At 40.3% G+C, this 20,988-nt stretch overlaps 1 protein-coding gene across 6 annotated transcripts in view; it reads right to left on the bottom strand.

The window, feature by feature from the left end:
• Positions 1-855: 855 nt before the first annotated feature.
• nup214 (nucleoporin 214) overlaps positions 856-20,988 on the bottom strand; it is a 35,033-nt gene continuing 14,900 nt past the window's right edge. For 2 of the 6 annotated variants that reach the window (XM_040053293.1, XM_040053291.1), the window contains exons 16-36: positions 19,763-19,912; positions 19,357-19,515; positions 19,115-19,218; positions 18,827-19,000; positions 18,463-18,545; positions 18,270-18,356; positions 17,626-17,934; positions 17,286-17,450; positions 16,842-16,977; positions 16,208-16,271; positions 15,359-15,428; positions 15,167-15,251; positions 14,611-14,663; positions 12,999-14,516; positions 12,233-12,300; positions 11,911-12,130; positions 11,518-11,670; positions 5,286-5,457; positions 3,951-4,129; positions 3,031-3,064; positions 856-1,483 (exon numbers count right to left, since the gene is read on the bottom strand). In XM_040053293.1, the coding sequence (XP_039909227.1) occupies positions 1,447-1,483; positions 3,031-3,064; positions 3,951-4,129; positions 5,286-5,457; positions 11,518-11,670; positions 11,911-12,130; positions 12,233-12,300; positions 12,999-14,516; positions 14,611-14,663; positions 15,167-15,251; positions 15,359-15,428; positions 16,208-16,271; positions 16,842-16,977; positions 17,286-17,450; positions 17,626-17,934; positions 18,270-18,356; positions 18,463-18,545; positions 18,827-19,000; positions 19,115-19,218; positions 19,357-19,515; positions 19,763-19,912 (4,020 nt within the window). In that variant the 3' untranslated portion in view covers positions 856-1,446. The remainder of the gene's footprint in view (positions 1,484-3,030; positions 3,065-3,950; positions 4,130-5,285; positions 5,458-11,517; positions 11,671-11,910; positions 12,131-12,232; positions 12,301-12,998; positions 14,517-14,610; positions 14,664-15,166; positions 15,252-15,358; positions 15,429-16,207; positions 16,272-16,841; positions 16,978-17,285; positions 17,451-17,625; positions 17,935-18,269; positions 18,357-18,462; positions 18,546-18,826; positions 19,001-19,114; positions 19,219-19,356; positions 19,516-19,762; positions 19,913-20,988) is intronic. The other 4 variants (XM_040053296.1, XM_040053292.1, XM_040053294.1 and 1 more) reach the window with 4 other exon arrangements.

Here is a 20,988-nt window from a genome sequence, read left to right on the forward strand (position 1 = left end):
CTAACAATGTAACTCTGCTTCCTGGGGCCACATGCCACAAACATCAGGGCTCTGATACAAGCCACGGACCTCCCTCAACATTTGCCCACAGCCACCTTCAGCTCCTGTATGTGGAATCCTTCCAGAAGCGAAGAAGAAAATAAGGTTCATGGTTCACTAATTAATGTTGTTCTTCATGCCACCCACTCGTGTTAAAGTGTAGCTTTATGTTTTCTCCTCACAATTATATTGTGGTCAGTGTATTTCAATGAATGTCACTGAGCAGAGAGACTGATGTTCAGATGGTGCCTGTTTTTATACTAATGGCATGAGAGTGGAAAGTTCCTCTCAGCTATAATCATATTACAATTTGTAGACAAGTAATGGGCCACCTGTACATTATTCCTACAGAAGGTGCTCATCCATGGAAACGCATGCCATTAAGCTATTGGTGCAGTTTTTGTGCCGATGTTAATGTCAGAAGATTGAGTCAGCAAAGCGCTGCAACTTTTAGATATTCTGTGACTCCAATCATTAAGTTTATGTAGTCTGCCACTTCATGGTTGGGTTCTGTAGCTCCTTAACGATTCTACTTTGTAACAATAGTACTTGAAGTTGAATATCGCGGAATATCAAGGAGGGCCTAAAATAAAGGAATCCTATTACAGCACCACGCTCTTAAGAGCCACACATTCTTTCACAAATCCTTGTAAAAGGCAGGCTGCATGGACCGGTGCTCGATTTTACACACCTTTAGCAATGGCACTGAAACCACCTTACATCAAAGATTTCTATCCAGGCAGCTACAGTTATTTTCATGGGAAAACAGAGCAAGACAAATTATTACCAGTGCTCACATTAAGCGTAGACAAAAAAAAACTTGAAATATTTGATTTATTCTTAGTTTTCCATGTAAAAATACACATCCGAGGGATGGATTTAGTGGGGGGAAAAACAAAACAAAAAACAATTTTTTTTCTTATTTCAACAAGTCAAAATTTAAAATCAGTTTTTGCTATTAAATACACACCTCCAAGTTTTGCATTTTTCACACATACCTAATCTGTCAAAGTCTGCATTGGCAGCAACGTAAAAGTAGACTGGATGTTGTTTTAACAGCTTTACAAAGTTAAAGAGTGAAAGTAAAGCTCAGGGTTTTTTTAAGTCATGTTTTCAAAGTGCAAAAATTGTACTTGTAAGGCAACAACCCTTGATGTGTGTATATTGTGACAATGAAGACAACTATACACTCTTTACTTGTAAACATGTCAAAACTTGATTCAACTGTGTCCAAGAAAATATTAAGATCACAAAAAGTTATAACATGTGTCAGCTCTATGAGCAGCCAACCCAAACTCAATGCAGCCTTGCGCTTCTCCCAATGTATGGCCCAGAGAGCTTTAAGTGAAGAAGAAGAAATGTCGCAGTGGCATCTACAGTAGCTCAAGGTGGTTTAAAAGACAAAAACTAGCTTCTCCAACTGGAAAATGTTTGAGAATTTGATCTGTAAAAAGAGATCAGAGAGAGAGAGGGAGAGACATTACTGAGAAAGAGTTTTGAATGTTTAAAAAGTCAGCAGCAGGACTATTAAAATGACCTCTAACGAGCAAATCAAAACACAGACACCATGACATCTTGTCCACCCACGCACCCACCCAGTGTTCTTATAGATTTGACATCATGTCGTCCTAATTGCGTTCCGCAGCATTTTTCCAGGCAGGTTGTGAAATAAATCAAATGAAAAACGCGTTGAATTCAGTGAAAGTGTCTGATTTTGTACTCCTGCATTTGCCTTTTGTCTTGGCAGCAATGACAAGTGCACATGATGAATGGTTTTTACATTGGAGAGAGCTGCTGTTAAGAGCGCTGATATGCCATATTTTATTGTAGGATTATGATTTATTGTTAGCAATGATTACGTTTTTCAAAACTGGTTTTAGAGTTGTCAATGGAGATGTTTAGTTTTTCACAGCACAGGGTAATAAAAACAGTGGAATGTTTCTGTTCGTTCTTTTTAAGGTTTAAACACAAATCCAAGGTTCCTACAAATAATTTCTTGATAATCATGAATGGATTTCATTTTAATTCAGTCTTTTTCCCCAGTGTCATTGTAGTAGAGGGTTTTTTGTTAATATTATTAAATCAAAAATTATAACGCTTGTAGATTTGAGAAATAAAAGTAAAGGCAATTTTGACTTGGCAACAATCCTGTCTGTACAAAGAATGTAATATGCATACAGTTTTGAAGGCAGACACAAGAGAAAAGCAGAAAAGACTGAAAGAGAAGGATTATTAACAGAATGTGAATGTGTCCAATAGACTAAGCCTTGTCTTCACACACTCCTGCACACTTCAGAGTGCATTCCACTGGAACACACCCCGGGGAAACACTGGCTGCCATGTGACACATGGAAAATGAAGCGAGAAGCAGTATAAAAAGGTAGAAAGTGAAACTGAAGGATGACAGGAAAGAAGAGGAGATAGAGAAGAGGAGGTGAAGGAAAAAATAATCACTTTAATTAGTTTTAGGTTTAATTAGTAAGAAAGCTCTGCTTGAACATTTAAACCATGCACAGCCAAGTAAGGAGCACCAGCTTCATAGGGGCTGAGAATGAAAAGCCACACCCACACACCCTTCATGTGCTATAGATTTAGCAAGTGCAGCATTGGGTAGTTTTTTGAATATCTTCTAAATATGACTAAAAACAATATTTTCCTATAATAATTGCTTTCAAAATTTACTGTAAGACAATGCAGTGAAATAATGGTGAATATGAGCGATTATGAGGAACAGAGGAAAGAAAGAAGATGGAAAAGAGGAAAGAAATGAGGTGAGATGAGGTGGTATTAAATCTGAAAGGTTCTATAGGGAGCACTGCGGTGCAAGATGGAAGCTTCAGCAGAGTTCAAATACCACAGGCACAATGCAGTGCTGCCAGCGAGGAACAGAGAAATGTGGGTCTGTCTACTTATCAGTTCACATTAACACACACAAGAAAAAAAAAACACACAAAAAGACTAATTAAAACTAGATGGATGGATCACACTTACTGGTTTGCAGACCCAAAGGTGTTTCCAGAGAATCCTAAAAATATAAAAAATAAATACATGATTAATTTGGTAATTGTTACTGCAAGTGGGGAAAAAAAGACTAATGGAAGTCTCACTTCACAGCATGAGTCACATGATCTGTGTGCCTATGTGTTGGAAGTGGGTTAGTGGACAGTCCTATGTACAGTATGCATATTGTGTATAGTGTGCATCCACAATACCATTAAAACTTCAGAAAAAAAAAATAAAGCAGAGGACTGAAACAAAGGAGAGAAAAATCAAAGAAATGAGTGCATGGAAAAATAATTTGGATCTTGCATGCATAAAAACTCAGAGGGATGCACACCAGTCATCTCTGCAAAGAAACCTGTAACAGCTGTAATGCAGTGAAAGTTTATAGATGTGCAGGACAGGCAAATTCACCATACAGTGTGTTACAGTGAACCCCTTTCTGTCTCATTAGCCCATGAAACATAAAATGTATTCATCCATCCTTTGTCATCCTTTGTCTTTATCATGTTTGAGAGGGAAGTACTCCTTGGATATGTTTCGCACAAACTTGCATTGTGTTGCCAAATGAGGAAATTGACCAATTTAAAATATTCATCTGATGCACAATCTACCCTAAAAGTGTAATTAACACAACAAAACACTTGTTTGGTAGCAATACTCAGGAAATTTCTATTGCACAACAATAAAGCCACCTTCCTTTTTCAAGTTTGAAAGACAGTTAAAGTAAAGAAACTTGTGATAAACACTGTACAATGGCTAAAATTGTACAGTTGCTGGAAGAATGGCGCTGTTGAGTGACTCACTGTACTGTGTAACTAGAGTGATAGCAGGCAAGATGGCAGCTGAAGATGATGAGGAAGGGGGAAAAAATAAAAACAAAAATAATTCAGGTAAAGTAGTAGTCTCACCTCCTGGCTGTGGCTGTTGTCCAAAACCTGAGAAGCTGCTGGGCTGACTTCCAAACCCAGGTCCCTGCTGGGCCAGGCTCCCGAATGATGGAGCGCTCTGACCAGCTAGCGCACCAAAGGACGGAGTGCTAGGAGGTGGGGCAAACCTGAAAACCGGAGCAGGTGCTGAGGTTGTGATACTGTAAAACGCAAAAGTTACAACTGAAAAAAAGACAGCCACACCTGAATGGGGCTGGTAAGACAAAATGCTTGACAATATTAGGTTACTGGGCTGATAGTCATAAATTCATAATTATACACACATACATGTGGGCAAATAGTTTGTCCAAGATGTTTTTATTGGTTAGTTAAACATGTAAACAAAGCAGAACATTCAAGATAGTGAATGTGAATTTGTTTAGCTTTATTTATTCATTTTTACTTGTTTGGCATGTGAGGATTGACAGGCTGGGATTTATACATTAATCCTTTCTACAGGACCCAACGCCCGCTCACTCCCAAGGGAGAGAAAAAAGAATAAGCAAAACAGGGAAATAGAGAGAGAGCATGTCAGTTTAATCTGCAGGCTTCATGACCCCAGATTGAGATTATCTGGAGGGAATAATCTTGTCTGGCACAGAGCTGGGTTTGTTTTGTGCTGGCAACCATGGTTGCTGGTATCAAAACACATGCACATGTGAACACACCAGAGGTTAATGCAAATCATTAGAGTACAAATGATAAGGAGGAGGGGAGGATTAAAAATAATAATAATCAGGAAATCCTGCCTGAAGTCAGAACTGCTGGAATTAGATTAGATAGAAATGTGTGTGTTTAAAAGTAATAAAATTAAGCCTCACTTCCCAAATTTGCCTCATATAACTCTATAGACCAATAAAAATGTTTTGTTTCTCTACACTTAAATGTTAATAGGGGTTTTAATAGTGTTGTTAAATGCTGCTTTCAGCTGGTTTGTCTTGTAGTGCTGAGCACACTGAAAGGTGCCTATTATGACAATAATAGCCTGATGACAATGACATTTTCAAATACTCATTGTCTGCAACAGTGGGATGAGGGGAAAAAAAGTTCTTTGTTACACTACTTTGTCAATAAAAGGTTGTTCTACTGAAAATATTTGCTGCTTTAAACCTTGAATATCAGAGCAGGCACAGAAAATGGATTACAGACAAACTAGATGCAGATAGAAGTTCTGTAAACAAAGTTCAGCTAAAGGTTCAGCCACCCTGAATCAAAGTGGCTGAATCTTTAGGTTGCTCTAAAGTCAGCTTTAATTACATAACGATGGATTTTTTTCCCATATCAAACCTTTCAAAAAAAAGACTTCGTCTTGCTTACCCAAATCCTCCCATGTTGGCAGCCGCTGTGCCCTCTCCGAACACTTTGCCAGCCGATGATCCAATGGGGCTGCTGAATGAAGGGCTTGAGCCGAAAGATGCTCCAGCACCAAATGCTGGGGAACCCCCAAAAGAAGGAGGACTCCCAAACACCGGAGCACTGCCAAAGCCACCTGTAGGAAGGAAATAGGATAACAGAGCAGGAAGTTACTTGGTTTCCAGCGTTCTTTCTACACAGAAAATACAGAAGAAATGTGAGTCATGAAGCAATTTCTGTAACTTTTATAACATTATATGCTAAGTGGCTTATTTACATCAGGCATTACATCCATGTAGATGTTTTTTCCCTTTAACAAAGCTACTGCAATCACTAAAATTTAATCTAGAGTTCTTCTTTGATTTATATGAAGAAACATAAATTGAATTTAGTGCTGGCACTTCCAAAAGGAAAATAAATTCCCAGGTAAAGACAGAAAAAGTATTTTAGCTATGTTTTAAATAAAATTAAAAAAAATTGCATATCCCCCTATTGTATCTCATCAGAAGCTACCCGAGTACACGTGTGGGCATTTACAGTATTGTTGTGCACAGCCTCTGGAGCAGTAAACTGTTATAAGCATGATGAGTACTTCACACCAATTCAAAGCCTCTGATTGGCAGGAGAGAAAGAGTGTACTGAAATTACAGCCTGGCTAGCAGCATGCCCCAGTAAATAATTGATTGAGCTAATGTAACAAGATTACATTCCCCCTGCATGGCCAGTGATGGAGAATTAGTGTGCTGAGGGTTACCAATATCCCAGAGGCTCTGAGGTACAGCTTGAATAGCTGCTACTACTATGACTACTCATGGCCACGAGCAGCAAAGTATCAGCATATCGGTTTTTAAATTTACATGATGTTTTCAGACAAACTACAATGTGATGTAGACATGGTTTCTCCTGGTTTAAAATAGGCCTCTAAGGGTGAATTTAACTACGCCTGCACTGGTTTTTATCCATAGCGCCCCAGCTCTATTCAGAAGTGATTTACACAATAAAGACCACTTTTAAATGTATACAGGGAGTGCAGAATTATTAGGCAAGTTGTATTTTTGAGGAATAATTTTATTATTGAACAACAACCATGTTCTCAATGAACCCAAAAAACTCATTAATATCAAAGCTGAATGTTTTTGGAAGTAGTTTTTAGTTTGTTTTTAGTTTTAGCTATTTTAGGGGGATATCTGTGTGTGCAGGTGACTATTACTGTGCATAATTATTAGGCAACTTAACAAAAAACAAATATATACCCATTTCAATGATTTATTTTTACCAGTGAAACCAATATAACATCTCCACATTCACAAATATACATTTCTGACATTCAAAAACAAAACAAAAACAAATCAGCGACCAATATAGCCACCTTTCTTTGCAAGGACACTCAAAAGCCTGCCATCCATGGATTCTGTCAGTGTTTTGATCTGTTCACCATCAACATTGCGTGCAGCAGCAACCACAGCCTCCCAGACACTGTTCAGAGAGGTGTACTGTTTTCCCTCCTTGTAAATCTCACATTTGATGATGGACCACAGGTTCTCAATGGGGTTCAGATCAGGTGAACAAGGAGGCCATGTCATTAGTTTTTCTTCTTTGATACCCTTTCTTGCCAGCCACGCTGTGGAGTACTTGGACACGTGTGATGGAGCATTGTCCTGCATGAAAATCATGTTTTTCTTGAAGGATGCAGACTTCTTCCTGTACCACTGCTTGAAGAAGGTGTCTTCCAGAAACTGGCAGTAGGACTGGGAGTTGAGCTTGACTCCATCCTCAACCCGAAAAGGCCCCACAAGCTCATCTTTGATGATACCAGCCCAAACCAGTACTCCACCTCCACCTTGCTGGCGTCTGAGTCGGACTGGAGCTCTCTGCCCTTTACCAATCCAGCCACGGGCCCATCCATCTGGCCCATCAAGACTCACTCTCATTTCATCAGTCCATAAAACCTTAGAAAAACCAGTCTTGAGATATTTCTTGGCCCAGTCTTGACGTTTCAGCTTGTGTGTCTTGTTCAGTGGTGGTCGTCTTTCAGCCTTTCTTACCTTGGCCATGTCTCTGAGTATTGCACACCTTGTGCTTTTGGGCACTCCAGTGATGTTGCAGCTCTGAAATATGGCCAAACTGGTGGCAAGTGGCATCTTGGCAGCTGCACGCTTGACTTTTCTCAGTTCATGGGCAGTTATTTTGCGCCTTGGTTTTTCCACACGCTTCTTGCGACCCCGTTGACTATTTTGAATGAAACGCTTGATTGTTCGATGATCACGCTTCAGAAGCTTTGCAATTTTGAGACTGCTGCATCCCTCTGCAAGATATCTCACTATTTTTGACTTTTCTGAGCCTGTCAAGTCCTTCTTTTGACCCATTTTGCCAAAGGAAAGGACGTTGCCTAATAATTATGCACACCTGATATAGGGTGTTGATGTCATTAGACCACACCCCTTCTCATTACAGAGTTGCACATCACCTAATATGCTTAATTGGTAGTAGGCTTTCGAGCCTATACAGCTTGGAGTAAGACAACATGCATGAAGAGGATGATGTGGACAAAATACTCATTTGCCTAATAATTCTGCACTCCCTGTAATAATGAGTTCTCCAAGAATTGACTGAAAATAATCAGCGCATCATCTCGATAGATTAAGAAAAATATGGTGGGGTTCACCAATGTGTTGAACCATTTAAAATGTTTCTCAAAGTAAGAGTGCAAAGAATATGAGGAATTCAACTTTTACAGGAAATTACATTATATATCCAAGACATGTATGAGTTTAAGTTAGTTGGTGTTTCTAAATTTGAAAGTAGGTGTGAACGTGAGCATGAGTGGTTGTCTCTTTGTGTTAACACTGTAACAGATTCAGGCCCTCAGGCAGCGCAGCATGGAAAATGCACATTTCTGGGGTGGAAATCAGGAACCCTTTGAATGCTGTGATCAGTCACCAATTGATCAGTCACCAAAAACCGTATCTAAATGAGGGTTGAACGCAGTGCTGCCTGTTAGAGGCTGAGCTTAATTTAAGATGCATTGAGCAGAAGTGGAAAACTATCCCATGGTCATGGTTCTTGACTAAAATGCTTTACAGGTTCATCCAGTGAGAACAAAACACAAGGATTAATAGATAAAATACGCTAAAATAAAAATAGAATAAAAATAGGAATGCACTGAGATGTCTGTACTCAACTCGAGCTAAAAGCCAGGAAGACCAGGTGAGTTTTGAGTAAAGACTTGAAGGTCTCTCCACTACAAACAGATCTGATGTTTTGGGGTTGGCGGTTCCACAAGACAGGGCCTAGAACCAAAATGGCCTTGTCTTGGGAACATCCAGAATCATCTGATTGGAAGACCTTAGTGCCCTAAGTGGAGCGTGGATACTTAAAAGCTCAGATAAATGGGTGGGGGGTGCAAGGCCATACAAAAACTTAGAAATAAGGAATAGAATCTTAAAATCAATTCTAAAAAAAGGGACAGGGAGCCGATGAAGACAGGATAAAACTGGGGCAATGTGCTCTCACATTTTTGCCCCTGTAAGATGTCGACCAGCTGCATTTTGAACTAACTGTAAGCTTCAGATAGCAGAGTGACCCAGGCCTGCAAAAAGGGAGGTACAATAGTTGGGGCAAATACAATTAAAAGCATGGATAACTCTCTCAAGGTAGATAGGGCTTGACTTTGGCCAACTGACCGAGTTGATAAAACCCTGCTTTGACCACAGAGCTAATCTGTCCGTCGAATTTGAAACCACTGTCAAAAATAAGATCCAAATTCCTGGTAAAAGGTTAAAGGTTAAAACCCTAAAGTGCCAAAAGTGCGAGCGAGTTACTGAGCTGTTCGGGGCGACCAAAAGCAACCACCTCAGTCTTCTCCTCATTTAGAAATGGAAAGTTTTTAGGTAGCGTGAGCAGTTAAGCAGTGGTTTAAATAACTCTTTGTTGTTTGCTTTGATCGAGAGACAGATTGAAAAAGAAAATTTGAATTTCTTTTTCAAAGTCCTACTCATCGTGTACCCAGGTTAAAGAGTATAAGAAACCATCTAACTTTTGAAATCAGCACTCTGCAAAGGCAATCATCCATGATGGTATAGGGATGGATTAGTTCATTTGTTATAGGAAAATTTTCGCCCATAACAAATTTCTATTTATACAAAAAGCTTATTCACACGTGTTATTGCCTTTACTTAACAGACGTGATGTCACTGACACATCTTCCTCCTATGGGAGAGCAAAACCTCAGTGTCCAGACACTGGGAAAATGGTCTGTTTGTGAAGAGGCAGTTGTTAAAGAGGTATGAAAAGTTACTATATATAGTTGCTTTTGAGTGATCAAAAGGGATGTCAGATGCAGAAGCTGAGATTGGATACACTACCATGAAAAAAGAAGACATTGAGGAAGTACCCCTGCAGTCATTTCATTATAAATAAATAGTTGTAGATTAAACGCATCATTTGTGTCGTAAATATGAATCGATTCAAATAAACATCAGATCTTTGAGGTCATACACTGTGACTTGGCAATGGAGAAGACTGGCACTGCATAATATTCTGCGGGGAACAATGGAGCTTTTGACAAGCTCACAGTTTATTCTGTCCTCAGGGGTGAGGAGATAAGAGCTCAGATGATAAAGGTGAGAGCAATGTCAAGAACTGGCTGCCAAGTATTAAAACTGTTTCTACCACAGTCATCCAACTATCACTGAACTATCACATCAATGAACCAGAGCCCTTAAGCCAGGGCCTGGAAAGAAATGCGAAAGAACTAATCACAGTTTCATGCTTACTCCCCCCGCCCAACGTTTGCAGCAGTAGAATTAGTAGCTCTCTTCTCTTGTCCACATAATCGTGCATCGTGTGGTTACACACGGCTTCAGTTGCATGGTTATATGTCAGTTTCCTTTGACACAGCCGACATACAGTGACTGACTTTCTACATCAAAGTTTCAGACATGCACTTGTTTGCACTTTTGTCATCGACATAGTTTCCAACCTCACTTGTTTACAAGTTCCCATCACAGAAAAAGATGGGCTACGGCTTTGAACAAACAGGTAACTGTTGTTTTACAAAATGAAATCATTATTGTTATGCATTATTTAGCTTAACAACTGGTATTTCTGGCGTGACTAACAAATGTAGAAACATTTAAATCATGATATACATAATGCTGACATGTCCTTTTCTTTCAGCTGCTCCCTTTACGGATCATCTGCCTCCATCTTCTCACACTATCCCCAGCATCCACCTCTGTCACTTCAACCCTCTGCATGTCCTCCTTCACTAATTCCATTAATCTTCTCTGTGGTTTTCCTGGTTCCTGGATCTTTTCCTCCCATCTGACAGCTGCAAATTCAACATCTTTTGTACAGTATACCCACCATCCCTCTACTACACATGTTCAAACCAACTCAGTCTTTCCTCTCTGACTTTGTCAACCACCGGCTCAACCTAACCTGTCCCTCTGATATACAAATGTCTAGTCCTGTCCCTCCTTGTCACTCCCAAGCAAAATCTTAGCATCTTCAGCTCTGCTACCTCCAGATCTGCCTTCTGTCCTTTTGCCTGTGCCACCGTCTCCAAACCAGGGATCATAGAAGGTCTCACTACTGTCTTTTAAACCTTCCCTTTTACTCATGTACAAATACAGCCACCAGCAGGAGAGCACCAAATGACACTTGATCTAGTTTAGAAAGACCACTGAATGATTTAGTCTATTCTTAATAAGTGGATAGATATTACTTGAACAGGAAAAAAAATACATGATGTCTTCATTGTTGTCTCTCTGTTGCCTACTGTGTGTGTGTGTCTGACAGAAGGGATCCTTCTATTGTCGATGTATGTACTTTTACAAGAACTCCTAAATATGTCTTAAAGTTTGCACATATGTATTTTAGCTGCAAATCCAAAATGAAATATTGACAGTTTTTAAACTCTGCTTTCAAGCCCTGTGTTCATGTCTATATTATCTATTTAAATTAACATAACTCAAAAATTCTCAGTTTTCACCAAAAATACGCTCTTTCCAAAGCAATGGGGAAGAGCACACAGAAACAAGTCTTGTTTTAAAATCTCAGCAATAAATCTTATAAAACGTTACCTGTGAATTACAACTAGCTATGCACGACTTTCAAAACGTGTGAAAATATATCAAGACTAAAAAGCAGGGAGTGAAGAACAAATGCATTAAAATTACAAGGAAAGCTGTACCTGGTTTTGATGGTGTAGAGAATGAGCCAAAGCCCTGGGATGCCACACTTCCAGCACCAGTGCTGAAGGTCCCTGTAGGTTTCTGCTCCCCAAAGGAGGATTGTCCAAAGCTGAAGGTCTTGGCACCACTATTACCAAAGAGACTGTTGGTACCTAGAAGATGGACAGGTAAATGTAATTACACAACAATAAAATGATCTAGGTTTATTTGGTTTGTTCTTTGACAAAGTAGTTACCGCTGACTCAGAACAAAGTCTTGAACAAAAATGATGAAAATATTTCTGAATCTGACATAAATCTGCAACTACTGTTCAAATTTTCTAATTAATCTGCAGTTTTATTACATCTTACCATAGTCTCAGTAGACATTTTCATGGAACTGAGTTAGCCTACCTGTCTGACCAGACTGTCCAAACACTCCAGTGGAGGAGGTGGTGCCAAATGGATTCTTGTTGGCAGCGTCCTCGCTTGGTTTGCCTCCTAGGCCGCTGAAAAATCCTCCACCACCAGATGAGACTGCTGTATTGGCTGAACTTGAACCAAAGAGACTCCCAGATGAGGCTGCTGTATTGGCTGAACTGGAACCAAAGAGACTCCCAGATGACGGCTGCTGCTGGGAGATAAACATTAATTCAAAAATTTGTCTAGAAGAAAGGGAATTCAAGAAATTTCCCAAAGTTGGTTTAAAAAAAAAAAAAAAAAAGGTGGGTCATACCTGTCCAAATCCACTGCCACTGCTCGACTGCTGTCCGAACACCGGGTTGGCAGAAGAGCAGCCAAAACCTGTTTGAGAACAAAAGACAAATTCAATTAAGACAGACAAGATCAGATTACTGCATTTGGCCCTTGATGCCAGGCCCATTTTATAGTCATCACTACAGAGTGAAAAGTGGGGACCCCCCCCCCCCCATAAAGTATGAAATCAGGAATGCCAAGCTGGGACTAACTGCTGAGTTAATGCACTGACATCAGCTGTGGCATTCTCATACTGCTCTGAGAATTTATAGAAGCTTTGGGAACGACACAACACCCGCCATCCCACTCAGGCTGACAGTACACCACAAATCTTTCCTGCAAGATGATACCATTTCAAACACAAGTGCCACATTTACCACAACATGTGGAGGTCAGCCAGAGCGAGTGTAAAACTTTGCATATCCTCCACTGCCCACTAACCTTACAGACATCACAGTTCATAAGCTGTCAGACAGTGTTAGTATAATCACTGTCAAATGTGACTGAACAGCATGCAGCCGAGAAGCTCTGGTTATTGATCATTTCACCATGTCGGTGACACAGTGTGGTCTCTGTTAGGCGGGTGCAAAATGAGAGAATTTTCAATACCAATTTCTTTCTGACATTTGGTGTCATTTTTCCAATTTATAAAAAGCCACAGAACTTACAGTAGTTTTAAATAAAGATGCCAGTGATTTCTTTAAAAGCTCTGAAGTTGATCCAATCAAGTCCAGAATAGGACTCACCTGACGGTTGTCCAAAGCTGAATCCTGAAGATGAGGATGTGGTGGTGTTACTCCCAAACACAGATCCCTGTCCAAATCCAGAGCTTTGGCCAAAAGCCTGGTTTGTGCTTTGTGCAAACAGCCCAGTGCCAGTGCTGCTTACTGTGTTAGCACCGCTCGTCCCGAAGGAGAAAGAACTTGCATTGGTAGCAGTAGAAGCACCGAAAAGACTTCCGCCAGTAGTTGCACTACTAGAAGTCGCTCCAAATGCAGACTGTCCAAAAGTAAATCCACTCGATGTTCCAGTGTTGCTTGCAGGCTGGCCGAAGCCACTAACCTGGCCAAACACAGATTTTCCAAAACCAGTTGATGTACCAAACCCAGCTGAGCTAAATCCTGTTGATGCTGGTGCAGAGGAAGCTGGAGGTGCAGCAGGTTGCCCAAACACATTATTCACAGCAGTCACTGTTGCACTACTAACAACGGTAGAGGTTTGAGTAGCTGCAGCTGGGGCAGTTGTGTTGATAACTGGTGTGACTCCGACAGAACTACTGTCTGTAGTTGCAGGAGCGGGCTGAGTAAAAATGGAGCCTGGCTTGTCAGATGTGGGGATCTGGAATGCTGGTGGAGCTGCCTGAGATACAGGTGCTGCCTGAGATACAGGTGCTGCGGTGGCAGCAGTTGAAGAGGGTACAGTAGCAGTGGTAGATGGCTCTGGGGTGGTTTCTGTTGTGGACAGGGCACTGGATGGTGCTGGAGGGTTTACTTCTTTTGGTGCAGTGAAAGTCGAGGGAGGGTCTGGGGTAGGGGTAGGTGCGGCCAAAGCAGGAGCAGGTGTTGACACTGCAGGGGTCTGAGTGGTTGCAGGTGCTGCAGGTTCAGGTATCACAGGACGACTGGTGCTCTCTACTTCAGGTTCACTGGTGGGAGGTTCTTTTATAGGGGGCGAAGCAGGTACTGAAGACTGAGGAACAGCTTTTGGTTCTTCTTGCGTCTCTGGTGCAGCTGCAAGAAGACTACTGAAAGATGAGGCGAAAGCTGAGCTGGCTGAGCTAGACTGTGGAACGGAGAAGGCTGGCTTGGCGTTTGATTCAGGAGGCTTAAACAGACTGCCTGACGGGGTCCCTTCGGACAAGTCTGGTGCTGAAGAATCTTCTCCAGATTTTGGAAGACCTGTTCCAAAACTAAACTGTGTCGCTCCCTTGCCCTTGCCAAGTCCACTGTCCGCAAATGTAAATCCTGCCGCAGCAGGTTTGGTGGAGGAATCTTTAGCTTCTTCTCCTTGGCCCACCCTTAGTCCAGAAAAAATGCCCAGAGTCTCGCCACCAGCTGTCTTTGGAGGCTGTGGCTCTATCCTCAGAGTGGCTGTGGTCGAGGTGGGTTTAGCACCTTCAACTGTTGCGTTTGGAGCCAAAGTGGGAGACCCAGTGCCAAGACCAGGGGAGGTGGACTTTGAGGTAAAGGAGAATGACTCTTCTCCAGCCTGGCCAAACACCATCTTACCATTTCCACCAAAAGAGAATTTACTTGCATCTTTCACTGGAGAAACATGAGAAAGAAAAACAGAAATAATGTGCATCAGTAATCTCACAGCTCCTACATCTATCCTAACAAGCTGCTATATCATTTGTACCTTGTGGCATTCCAGCTCCTGGTGTAACTGAAGCAAAACTGAAGCTTGAGGACCTGAAAAAAAAAAAAAAAAAAAAAAAAAAACACCATTTAAGTTTAAATGCAGCAACAGTGAGATGCTCATTATATTTTGTAACAAGACATATTTACGTGTGAAAAATGCTGGATTAACCAGCCAATCTCAGCAATACAGCCATGTAAACACTTGCTCACCCCCACCTACAGTTTCTTCTCCTATTAGGCTAGATTTGGATTACATTAGAGAACTCTTTCAGTACACAACTTATGATTTTGCTCCAGGAGCTATTACCACCCAGTCAAGCATAGTTGTAAGCTGATGGAAAGCTTTAGTAAGCGGGCCCAAATCCTTTGTGAGAGGATGCATTTCATATACACCCCCAAGTGCAGGTTACAAAATAATTTGGCCTTTAGAGGAATGTGTTTTAAAACATTTTCTATTATAGTGTGTTTTTATGACAAAAATAATCACAAACATAGTGTATAATCTATAAAATACTGCTGGGCCATTAAAAATATATTTATAAACATCAACTCACACTGAATTGAAAGAAAAACCCTTGCTGCTGGTTTGCTCAGCTGAGCTAGGAGTAGCAACAGAAGCATCAGTTTTGGACGGCTGACCTGAAAGAAAAAGTTTATAGTCAATGTCAGGATTTTACAGTGTGTGTGTGTGTGTGTGTGTGTGTGTGTGTGTGTGTGTGTGTGTGTGTGTGTGTAACAGTGCTTACCAAAAACAAAACTGCTCTGTGGGATGGTTGTAGTCTCTGCAGGCATTTTTTGGACACCCTGGACAGGATTCTGCCGAGACAGTTTTAAATACATGTATGAAATAAATATTACAGCTTAACTGTTAACCTTACAGAAAAACAACACTACTATGATGCATTCACGATTTAAAAAATATAACACACAGGATTGTTTCAGGTGAAAGCTCAAGTCCACTAAGACATAAACTTAAGGCAGATATAGAGAAAAAAAACAAAACAAATGTCTATAGGTAATCGTGCAGCACATGAACTTGGAGCTACACAAGAACAGGATTTCTGCGAGGAGTACCCCTGTCACCAAACTGTAATTTGTAACATCAACATGGGTGGGAGGTGGGACATTTCTCACCCATCTTGATAATGGTCTTCACAGGAAAAACTGTCAGCAAACTGTGAATTCTCACATGCTGAATGTTCTTGAAAGTTGTGAGAAGACGAACATAAAGCTATGAATATACCTTTATAATAACTTTTACTATTTAGCACGTGGACACATAAAAATATACTGAAGACATTTGTTTGTGGTGGCACTCCTTGGAAAAGTACAAAACCACTTGAAAGGTGCATGAAAGGTAAAGTATTTTTACATGATTTTTTTTTTCCAATTTAAAGTTTTTATTTATTCCTTAAAATATAGATAAAAAGGGTTTCAAATATTTCACATGCAAGTCAACTGAGATTTGTGTTGTAAAGATTATTTAATTTGAATTAATATGTCATCCAAGTAACAGTAACGAGAAAGTCAAATGTAACCACGGTAACTTCGCGGTAAGACAAAATGACAGGTCGGAGAGTGATGGATTTACTCACCCGTTTGGCCTGACTGGAAGAAACTGTTGCAAAGACCTGAGATCCTGGATCTGGTACCGAGGAGCTGGGGACATCAGCACAACCATAAGAGGGCACAGTTTTCACATGGCACAAAAATATAATCAAATTTACATTATTTAGTGGTATGTTTATGGCAAGGGTCCCTCGCAGCAGCCTTTACCATATCTCTTGCCTGGTCACCCAGTTAAGCTATAGTATCACCCCCATATTACTGACTATGTTAGTGATTATTAAAATAAGAATACATCAAAAATGTTTCAACTACATGTTGATCAAGTACATCCAAGTGTCCCACACCTATGTCTAAATATCTGCTAATCTTTAAGGAATTGGTTATTAACTGATTTTCCAACTGATTCTTTTTAATAGCTACAAATAATAAGTCTTAAGTAATGCCAGTAATCTTGTTTACAGTTACACAGAGGAATAGTTTGTAACACTGACCAAAAATAAAAACAAATAGACTTCTACTTGGGGTTTACTATCTTATTTGGAAGCTATAGTCTTGCCGTATTTGTAGTTTACCCTTGACACATTTTATCTGCTTTCCCTCAATTGCCTTTAAAGGAGTGGGGGTGAGAAGGTGAGAAGTGACCTTCGTTTTAGGTTTTACCTGATGTTGGAAGGAACCATCACAGGAGTCCCCTTGTCCTTGAACTCCTGAACATTGACCACCTGAGGAACAGTCTTCAAGGTGGACTCTGTCAGTGAAGTATTGATCACAGCTGGCATATTAGAGCAATTCACAGCTGGAAAAAAGGTACCAGATGAGACAGAAGCAATCAAACTGAATGTCTCCAGGTTTATTTAAGCCTGCTCTGTTTACATGGAAACATTTTAGCAAATTACTCTCAGGCAGGATGTGGTAATGAGCTAACAGTTACACATTATCTGTTCTTTAAGTCTTTGTCTCCCCCTGGTGAATTACTGAGGGAATAACAAAATAATATTTAAAAGATCCCCAAATGCCCACTGTAGCTAAAAACAAATGTGCACATCTTCCTCATTGTTTAAAAACAAATAAATACATTTTTGACTGCTGCACAATGTTACTTACCCAACTGACTGGCCATCTGTCTTTGTAAAGCAGCATTGGCTGCAGCCCGCTGGGCAGAGATGGTGATGGGTGCGGTCCTCTCGGTTGGTGGAGCTCCATGCTTGACTGTCTTTGTGGCGAGAGCCGTGCTCTCAGCCCCGCTGAGGTTGATCTTATTTGTTGGAACTGGAATATTAATGCAGTAATCAATATCTATAAAAAATATCCACATCTAAGACTAGCGACATTACTTTACATTATTTTCAGTAAAATATGGCATTATAACATGAAGTCATTTATTATTTATGAATGCGTCCTCGTAATTTTTTATGAACAGCAACAGTTGGTATAATTTACTTACTGGGGCTGGCAATAGGGCTGAGTCCAAAGCCCATACCCTGTCCTGACTGAATTTTAGATAAAGGGGTGGACTGGATGGCTCCGAAGCCCGGCTGGATAGAGGGGGTCCTCACAACGGTAGGGTGGCGGGGGGTGGACAATGCTGGAGGTATGGAGGACATGGGAGGGGGCCGTGTCTGCAGCTCCTCTTCTTCCTGCTCCAAGTGAGGCGGGTGAGGCTCCAGGGACTGGGACAGGGAAGATGTTGAACTCGCGTCATCCAAGTCCTCGTAGTATTTAGGTGAAAGGAAGGCTGAGCGAGATAGGTTGGCTGAAACAGAAAAATGAATAAATACATTTCGATTCCAATATGTGAGGTGCTGCTGCATTCCACAGTATGAGCATCAGCATAGGGATTTCAATATTAATATCACTGAAATGAAGCGGGTGTTGAATTTGGTATTTGCAGTTGTGAGGAAAAAGCTACTGTCGACATGAAATTAGCACTCACATTTACTATCATTTATTATGAAACACACTAAGAGGGCTTGATTAACATCCCTTTACTTTAAAATCAGGCTTGTTGTATACTTTTTCAAAAGGCGAAATCCACAATCATTTGAACATTTAGGATAAAACTTTCATGTAACCATAAATTTCTAGTACCTGGTGCAGTTGAGCGGACAGGAGGCATCTGTCCCTTTGAGAGAAAGTTGCGCAGCTGGGACTGTTTAACTGGTGATATCTTGACGGCTGCAGAGACATCATACATACTGAAATATACTGAAAAATATACTGAAATAATTAAATATATCCTGTGCTGTTTTTATGCAGACGGTAGGAAAAAAAAAATCAATACCTGGAGATTTGGTCTTAGAAGGGGTAGGGTCCAGCCTGGTTTTCAGGAGAGCATCTCTTAAAGTCTCAAGGTCATTTTCCAAACTAATAACAACACAAAAACATGGTGTTTTTATCCAATAGGAGCAAATGGAAGCGTGTGAACATCCACACATTATAAGGAATGCTGCTTGGAACCATTCTTTACCATACATGATGTTTAAGCTGACTAAAACCCTTTTTAATAACTTAAAAACTGACGTATAAACCATAGATAATGGTTAACTTAAAACTTAAGTCTTTCCTTAAACTACCCCACATAACTAACTCCTAATATCCTCTTAAATCCCTGTTTTTTTCCCCCACATTCTGCAGCCAGGCCTTACCTAGCTGTCGTTGCTGTCACAGGACTTCTAGCAGGAGGGGTTGTTTTGCTGTAGAGGCGTAGTGAATTGAGCTCCTTAACCAGCTGGTCCAGTCTGTTCTTCTGCTGGTTGATGATGTACAGATTGTTGGACAGTGTAGTGAACAGACCCTCACGTCCAGGCACAACCATGTGTCTGTAAAGAGATTTATTTAATAACAAATTATACTCCATCCAATTTTTTATTCTCTCTTTCTATCCAACACACAAACTGCTGGTGGGATTATCTGCCATTTTCTTTAAAACTCACTTCTGCTTTTTCTTCTTCTCCAAGTGTTTCTCCCATTCCACATCCAAGACATCATTAACATCCTCCACAGTGAACATAACATACTGGTATAGCCTTCGAATCTCCTGAATTAAAAAAAAAAAAAAAAAAAAAAAGATCAAATATACATGATGAAGGAGATTATTTTTATAAGAATATGTAAAACCTTAAAACTGTCAATTCATGCAAACAATTTGGGGGTAATCTGTCATTTTATTTCTCACCTTGAGCTGTTCCTCACTGCGTGGGTCCAGAGGCTTTTTGTAAAGTAGCTGTCTGTAATTTCTGTCTTTGCTCAGTTCACTCTGGGTCTTGGCTTCTTCTGCCCCAGCAAAGCCTTCCAGTAGTGAAGTTTTCAGTGTGCCAATGTCACCATGGAGTGACTAAAGATTACAGACACACACACACAAAAAGGCTTGAAAGGAGGTTTTAAATTATTTATCAACCTAGAGTGACACCATCTTCCAAACACTGCTTCAGACAGGACTCTAAAGTCACAGTGGTTGAAGTCTTATGGTTGCAGAATTTAGGGTTGTTCGAAATGATTTTTACTGGCTTTCTCAACATCAAATGTTAAAAGGAAGAAGAGCAGTCTGTGGACAGGACTCAGTGTTTCAATCATTGTCTTACCTCTGTAGTTTCCTTGATTTCCAGGGTGAAAATATGGAGGTCTTCCGACTCTTTCCTCAACTCCTTCATTTCCTCATCAGCACCAACCTTAAAGTCAGCTTTTGCACTTCGTGCCTTAAGGTCATCCAATTCCTTCTGGAAGTGCGCGATCTGATGGCAAGTCAGAGACATGTTTAGTAATGTTCTGCCAGACACCACATGTGGTGTCCTGAATAAAGTCCACTACCTTTTCGTAAATCCTACAACTTTGTATGTTAAGTCTTTGGAACTAGTTACTAACTAGACACCTGCACCATTAAAGCTGGTGATATAACTTTTCAACTAATGTACCTATGCCTATTGCTCTATTTATCGAAACACATTATTGCACATAATTAATCTGATGCATCCTTATAAAATAATGGCATTAATATGTACTTGTTTGTTATCTTTTGTCCCTCCATATAACATTAATGTGAATAATAAGAAGGTACTTTATTGATCCCAAATGTTGGGAAAATACTGTGTTATAGCACCCGAAACACAAGAAACAACTTAGCTCAATTAAACAAATAATGTATTCATTTCTTCTTTTTCTTCAAGCTGCTTTACAGGTTCATACAGCAGATGATCTGCCTCCATTTAACCCTGTCCCTAGCATGTGACTCTGTCCCACCAACGCTCTGGATGCCCTGAATCTAGGGCTGTGCGATATGACCAAAATCTCATATCCTGATATAAGAATTCTATCGTCCGATAACGATATAAATCACAAAAATGTAACATTTTCTGTAAATTCTGTGAATCTCGGGCAGCTCGACTTGCGGGAAGTGTTTCCAGCTGAGCGTCATGTAGTTTGAGTCGAGTGTTTTAACCGATGCATGAAACGATACATTTTTAGACATAAGTTGTAACAGCCGCCGTTTTCTTTGTGAGTATTTGTTACACGGCGTGCTGCGGGGAAAAGCTTGTTCTAACATTCGAGTCTAAGGTTTATTTTTTAGCATGTGGCGGCTCTTTTTTACTTCTCATCCGTAAATAATCTGCTCTTTCACGTGATTCAGTTTATTTTGAAAAGTCTCAACAGGATCTTGAGCTTTATTGTGAAAGGTTTATGTGGAACATAAACAAGCGGACACGCGATGCTGTTACCGTTGTTGTAGTGTGGTTATATTAAATATAAGAGAAAGAGAGAACTTTAAGAAATTAATATAGCCACTACAGTGACCATCAAAACGATGAAAAAA

This window comes from Simochromis diagramma, unplaced genomic scaffold, assembly GCF_900408965.1.
Source record: "Simochromis diagramma unplaced genomic scaffold, fSimDia1.1 OVJJ01000596.1, whole genome shotgun sequence".
In the NCBI taxonomy this organism is placed as follows: Eukaryota; Metazoa; Chordata; class Actinopteri; order Cichliformes; family Cichlidae; genus Simochromis; species Simochromis diagramma.